Source organism: Agelaius tricolor, unplaced genomic scaffold (genome assembly GCF_023055355.1).
Source record: "Agelaius tricolor isolate 1412-34295 unplaced genomic scaffold, bAgeTri1.0.p SCAF_2, whole genome shotgun sequence".
Classification (NCBI taxonomy): Eukaryota; Metazoa; Chordata; class Aves; order Passeriformes; family Icteridae; genus Agelaius; species Agelaius tricolor.
Window position 1 is genome coordinate 41,995,609 of NW_027269262.1, and position 7,367 is coordinate 42,002,975.

At 38.4% G+C, this 7,367-nt stretch overlaps 1 protein-coding gene across 1 annotated transcript; it reads left to right on the top strand.

The window, feature by feature from the left end:
- The first annotated feature begins 3,376 nt into the window (after positions 1-3,376).
- On the top strand, positions 3,377-4,448 carry MC2R (melanocortin 2 receptor). Its single transcript, XM_071449004.1, has one exon. The coding sequence runs from the start codon at positions 3,477-3,479 to the stop codon at positions 4,446-4,448; it is 972 nt and encodes a 323-aa protein (XP_071305105.1). The 5' UTR covers positions 3,377-3,476.
- Positions 4,449-7,367: the final 2,919 nt, after the last annotated feature.

A 7,367-nucleotide genomic window follows, 5' to 3' on the forward strand; every position in this document is an offset into this window, starting at 1 on the left:
TTGTCAGGTAATCTGATTTTTATTTGTTTTCTAAGTTTGTACAATATTCTCAATATAGTTTCTGGTCCTGGCTTCCATTCTCCCAGTTTGCTGCTTCATCTTCCTTTAGATAGCTACCAAACCAATAGGAATTGATGATAGTACTACAAATATATGCATGTTTTGTAACTTTACTATTGCCATCAGTTCATGGCCCATTATACCAGATCAGGAGACTGCATCCTGATAGATAAATAATGTTTCTGAATATCCAGTGTTACTGAGCTGTTGATTTCTCCATCCAGGATCTAATTTAAACAAGAATGGGTTGAATTTTTTGCTGATTTTGTTATATAGCTACATATGTAAATGTGTTTCAGATTTTAAGTTTTTCATTGTCATTTATTGCTTTTTGACAGTTTTACATTTCTTGCTACAGTCAGGCAGATTTATTCCTATATCATGAATGACCTCAAAAAAGGTAAAATCCAAATAATTCAGCTGTTGATTGCCAGGAAAACCAGAATTGTCCTATATGGTATTTTTTATTTTAAAATTGTAATGTCCTATTTTTAATAATTCTGAAATGTAAGCACTAGCTGGGAAAGGTTGACTTTGCAGGTACCTGCAAAAGGTAAATCTGAGATACTTCAGAGAGTGAGTGGCATGGACCCTTCATCTGGGCAGTACAAAGCAAACTGTCAAGGTACTGACAGGGGAGAGAAAATCTGTTGCATCCAAACTCTCTTTGGTATTAACACAGGAGTGTAAGCATTTTTTTTTTTCCACCTTTTATACTTGTGTGAAAGGACCTCAGCTCTAATTTCTGTAGACAGTAGAAATATGCATCCAATCTCCAAAGTGTCTTCTTTTCCCATTACCTTTTAAGACACTGTTAAGATCCAATCATTGAAAGATGCCTCTGCCTGAGGGAAGGTGAGGATGAGACCACATGACAAAGTAATAGTATGGGTTTTATTTAACAGTATGTGTGAGGTAGAGAGATAGAAAGAAATGTAAAAGGGCAAGGAGGGAAAGAGAGAGATCAAGCAGAAGATAGTCACTTCCCATGGATTCAGTGGAGTCCTGGTGGTCCTTCTTCACCCTGGGCTTCTTGGTGCCTGGGGGTCCAGAGTCATTTTTCTGGGGGTACCACTGACATTACTCACCATGTTCACAACAGCTTTACCTCCCATGTGTAGTCTGCCTGTTCCTACACTGCTTAGAGCCACCAAACTACTCAATGCACCCTACCTAGGAGATCAGTAGCAGTGAAAACAATCTTGTAATTGTGGAACTTATGATATAATGTCTGTTGTGCAGATATCAAGCACTGATGACCCATGTAAAACACTAAATACACAGATATTTCTGTCTGGGATATCTGAGATTGGAATATGACTGTGCACCACACTGAAGCATCAGAAAAGGAGATCTTTGATGGAACCCTAATAGAACAATGTGCAGTAGCCATGTACACATGTTGAAATAATGCACCAAATAAAATAAATGCACCAAAGCCCTTATAAATTCTCTGCTCTTATCTTAAAACAAAGTTACTGTAAACTTATAAGCAGCAGATGTAATATACCATGCCATTCATAATATTATATCTTTTCAGTGAAGGAAACTTCATGTTTTTCTGGTAGATTATTTCAGCAATATGACTATATCAGCAAAGAAACATTCTTGAAATACAGTTTTGAGAAAATGGCAATTTATTAAATGTTTGCTAGCTGATTCTCCTGTTTAAATCCTATTGAAATGAAGTTTTGTCTGAAGTGTCTGTGCTGACTTCCTATAAAGAGAGAAAATTGGTAACAGAGTGCTAGATTAGAAATCATTAAACTTAACTGTGACAGTAGCTCCAGGTGAGAATAGGAAAGACATATCATTACAAAGACATTGTCAAGCTTCTTATTCTTGTTAGTAACTTCTTCCATCACATACTGACAGATGCCAGCCTAATTATCTTTGGGAATGTCTACACATGCTGCAGTGCAATACAGTTCATTCAGCCCATGTTTTCAGATATGTATGGGTACTCTCCTGAATGCTTCTAGTTTCATCAAATTTGTGATGGCTGGTGCTCCAAGCCTTGTTTGTATACAGAATAAATGAAACTTTTAACTTCTTCCTTTGAAACAGTAACTATGTGTTATAATATTCAGCAACCCTGATTATGAACAAATGTCCAAAGAAATTTCAAGGTTTACTGATATGAAGTGTCAAAGAAAGCTGGTTTAAACTTAAAAACAGAGGTGGAATCATGAAACTTTAGACTCATTTAGGCTAGAAAACACCTTCAAGATCATTCAGTCCAGCCATTAACCAAGCACTGCCAAGTCCACCACTAAATAATGTCCCTAAGGGTCACATTCATACCTCATTTAAATTCCTCATGAGATGGTGACTCAACCACTTCTCTGGACAGCCTGTTCCAGTGCTTGACAACCCTTTCAGTGAAAATATTATCTGTAAAGAAGGGGACTTTCTAAATACCAAAATTGCATCTGTATTTCCCAAATTGGCTATGAAGACAAGAAGAAAAGCTCTCTCTTATCATTTATGGGTCATATCCAAGCTAAATTAATATCATATCAATTTATACATTAATGTAAAGAGTAAAAAGTCTATTCCTTTGGAAAGATTCCTATATGCTTAGATGCAGTTTAGATTAGGATCATTATGGAAAAAGGAAAACATCATCCCAATGCTGAAATAATATTTGGGGTTTTAGATAGCTGTAAAATACAGACAAGAAAAAGTTGTACTTTGGATCTTTGAAATACTTTCATGGAATCAAAAGACAGTTTCAATCTAAATTAAAAGGAAGCCTCTCACTAACATCTAACATGCCTCTAAATACATCAATATTTTCTAAGGTTCACATCTAAATTGAGGGCATTTCATTACACCATCAACAGTGTGGAGATAAACATGTTATTGTTCTGAACAAGAGTTTATCTTGGCATTATTTTTATTTGTGTCTAATAATGCTGAAAATCTTGTGAGAACTGCCAGGCTTTCTCAAAGCAAACAGCTGGGCCAGTAAAGATTGCCAAGCTCTTCAAGTCTGTAAGATTCGTTTCAGTAAATGTGGGATGCACATTAGTAAAGAAAATTGCACACATTTTTTAAAATCACTTTGAAGCTAAAAGAGAATTTACATTTTGATTCTCTTTAAGGTTTAGTGAAGTCTTGAACAGCTCCTATTTAATCCAATTTTTTTTCTCTATGGTGATTACAGATGTGCTTTAAGCTGCAATAGATGATATTTCAAATATCTATTTTTTGCCTCATATGTGTGGTCAATTTCTTCCTGATATTTATGTTTCTACATGTCTTATTGTAGGAGAAATTCCAGACATTTCAGTTAAGTCTTAAAATTGCTCCAGATGAAGGAGAGAGCCTTGATCAAAAGAAGAATGGTCTGATTGACAGGTCAGCCTCACAATAAAGCCAAACCTGAAAAAGAAGCAACCTAGACTCTTTCCATGACCAGAAGAATGAGCACTGAGAGACCTTCCAACTTAATCAAACACCTAGGGCAGACAAGCACTCCATCCCTTGAAAACATAAGCGATTTTTCATTAAATATCACTGACTGCACCCAGGTTGTGGTGCCAGAGGAAGTTTTTTTCACTGTTGCTGCCGCTGGGATACTGGAAAATCTACTTATCCTCATTGCTGTTGTGAGAAATAAGAATTTACACTTGCCCATGTACTTCTTCATTTGCAGTTTAGCCATTTCAGACATGTTAGGTAGCTTGTACAAAACTCTGGAGAACATCTTTATCATCTTGTGCAAAATGGGATACCTGACGCGTCACGGAGACTTTGAGAAAAAACTGGATGATGCCATGGATTCCATGTTCATTCTGTCTCTGCTGGGGTCTATTTTCAGCCTGCTGGCCATTGCAGCAGACAGGTACATCACCATCTTCTACGCTCTGCGGTACCACAATATCATGACACTGAAGAGGGCCTTGGTTATCCTGGCGATCATCTGGGCGTTCTGTGCCGGCAGCAGCATTGCCATCGCCCTCTTCTCCTATGAAGCAGCGACGGTCATTCCCTTCACCATCCTCTTCCCTTTGATGATGTTTTTCATACTCTGCCTCTACGTCCACATGTTCCTCCTGGCTCGATCTCACGCCAAAAAGATCGCCTCACTGCCCAGCAGCACCGTCCATCACAGAACTAACATGAAAGGCGCCATCACGCTGACTATTTTCCTTGGAGTTTTCCTTTGCTGTTGGGCCCCCTTTGTTCTTCACATCCTCTTAGCAAGGTTTTGCCCACACAACCCTTACTGTGCCTGCTACATGTCCATCTTCCACGTGAATGGGACACTCATCATGTGCAATGCCATCATCAACCCTATGATTTTTGCATTCCGAAGCCCAGAACTGCGGAGTACATTTAGGAAGATGTTCTACTGTCCCAGGTCAAGCTGCAACTGGTGAACACTCCATCAAAAACAAAAATTATAGAAGCATTTATGGGGTGCTGTGCAACATCAGTGTGAAGAGTTAAAAATACTAACAATTACACCCAAAGTAATGCTATGCTTGTAGTATACTGCCAGAGATTTTTCAGTTACCAAAGAATGAATGAAAAATAAGTAAGCACACAAATCTTTGTCAACCAGACGTCCACACTAAGCTAATTCCTCTGATAATTTTCATTCAAGGAAAAAAACTAAACAAATGTCTTATCTTTTGTCATTTCAGAAAAATCCAAACTAAAATCCACATCTTGTTGCATTACCTCAGATATGAGCAAATTCATTTTGTATCAATGATTTCAATTCAATGCATATACTACTTTAAAATTCTGTTGGTTAAATTGCAATGAAGTAAATATTCATTTCTAAACCATGCATTTGCATAAAAGTATATGGTTAAGTAGAAAACATGGACATGTAATTTTGCTGTAAAAGGTAACTCAAGACTCTTCTTTAACATCTAATCTCCTTTAAATCATGCAATTAGTGATCTCTAAGTTTCAAAAGCAACTTTTGGAGTGTAAGTCCAAAAGAATAGGATATTTTGATCAAAAAACTATTTTTAGTCGCTGAAGTGTTGTTTCCAACATAAAGTTGTCGTGCCAGCAAAGACAGGTTTTGAATTTTAAAACCCCTAAACCAGGTCTGAACTAGCAAAGGGGATTGCTGAGCTTGTGACTGCCAGTTCTCTTCAATAAAATAATAAGCTCCACAGATAGGAAAAGCACTTTGATTCAACCATGGCATGCTACCACAAAGAATTCAGAAAAACGTAATACCGGAGATAAAATTCAAACACTTCCATGGAAGTCAGCCACCCAGGTAAGGAAGCAACTATCCAGTCTGGAAGGATGCTACAAAGCAGACTGTAATTTAGAAGCCCTTGTGAGAAAATTTTGAATTGTTCCTGCCAAAATAATACAGAGCTCACAAAACTTAAAGGCAGAATGGCTTTCAGCAGTAAAACATTCTGAAGCAGTCCAGAGTATATAGTGAGGAATTAAACTCACAGTAATTCAAGGAAGTCATTCAGCTGTGCCAGAGAAAAGTAGTAAGAGAATTTCAAAAGTATGGAATATGGACAAACCATATGAATTCATGTTATCTTGGGTTGAATGAAGGACAATAAACCTGAAAGCCTCTACAGACCTACAAAAATCAATTGGAAAAGAGATACTAAAATGAAAATTTTTCAAACCTATGCATTTATTGCAAAAAAAAAAAAAAAGGTTCATCTAAAAAATGCAAGTTTAGAAGGGAGTTCAGATAGAATCACATTTTTTATTTTAATAAGAATTGCTTCATTTCCATCAAATAGCAGAATAAATGTAAAGCTGCACAGGAAGAAATGACTGTTAGAATTGGGGGAAAAAGAAAAGAAACATACAATGTTAAAGAAAAGATAAAACATCTACAGTACTGAAGTGCCCTGTGCTCACAAATGATGAATTTTAAAATGATAAAAAATGTTAGAAAGAAAATTGTGATTAAGGTACAGCTCATATTAACTCTGCAATGCATGAATTATCAGCCAAAAGTTCCTTCCCTCAAAACATTATTTTCCATCTTCTTCCCTAAAGCAGACTTAGTTAAGAGATAAGTAGCTTCCACCATGTTAGAAGTGAATGCATCCTGTAAGGAAGACTAACTCTACACATGCAAAGACTTTACATTCACAATGAGCTGTCCAAATGTAAATTATTCTTATCATAAAATTATTCGTATCTCTTAACACCTAAACATGGAGAATAATCATTAAAGAAAACACCAAACATTTAGCCCCATAATGAGGAACGCTCAAGAGAGACTCATGTCAAAATCCAAAATTCAGCAGTAAAAAGTATTATTGAAATTCTATAAAAAGTCAAAAAGTCCTCTGATAAGGACTCCTCTCATGGAGATGCTGGCAGTTAGGGCTTGAAAAGGTACCCCTGTGAAAGCAGGGGATGGACAAGGTCGTGGCTACAGCAGACCTCAGGCGGTGCCACCAGCTACTGCACCCTTCCACCACACCAGCCAGTGGCAGCTCAGGGTAATCCTGGCAGGGGTGGTTAGGCCGGGCTGCCTTTGGCCCTCATCTGACTGCCCTCACCGACAGAAAAGTTTCAGGGACTGGCTGGTGCCAACCTCCCTTTGCAGCATCCCCAGGCCCAGGGGAAAGAGGCAGTGGTCACTCACAGACCCCAGGAGACAGAGACCAGCTTGCACCCCTGCACTGCCACTTTTTTTGCTTTGCTTTGCAATGAGGACCTGGGCTTCTACCTTGCCAAACAAAATCCATCCCATGGGCACACCTCTGATCGTGTTCCTCTGAGCCCTCCTTTGAGGGCAGAGCAAACTGTTCTCCAGTAGCCCATCTGCCCACTCTTCCCAAACTATCCCACTGCCTTTCCCATCCCCAAGCATCCAGCCACCATTTATCTGCAAAACACAGAGCAGGTGTGGTTATGCAGGTTATGGACCAGTGAGGATTTTTTTCCATCTAGCTTGTCAAAACAAGAAGTCAGCACCTAGGCAGTAAGATTTTGGTAGGTTTTATCCTACACTGCTTTCTTTGATTTAAAAATATTTCTGCAGTCACTGACATTGAATCTCAGATTGCCATGAGATCCAAGCACTGTCTGGAACTGGTTCCCACCTTGTCTTACCAGAAATGAAGTGCCTGTTCTCTGTAGCCTACCTGGACTCAGCTGTGAATGCACTCAAATCAATATCCCAAAACATCTGTTCCTGTCATGATGCCTGAGCAACACCCAAACTTACAGTTCAGGGTAATCTCTTTAAACTGGTGTAGACTCTTGATGGCTCTTACTGCTATACTCTGTGTTTAATCACAGACAACCAGCAAGAATGGAAAAAGGCTGCAGGGTAGACAGGT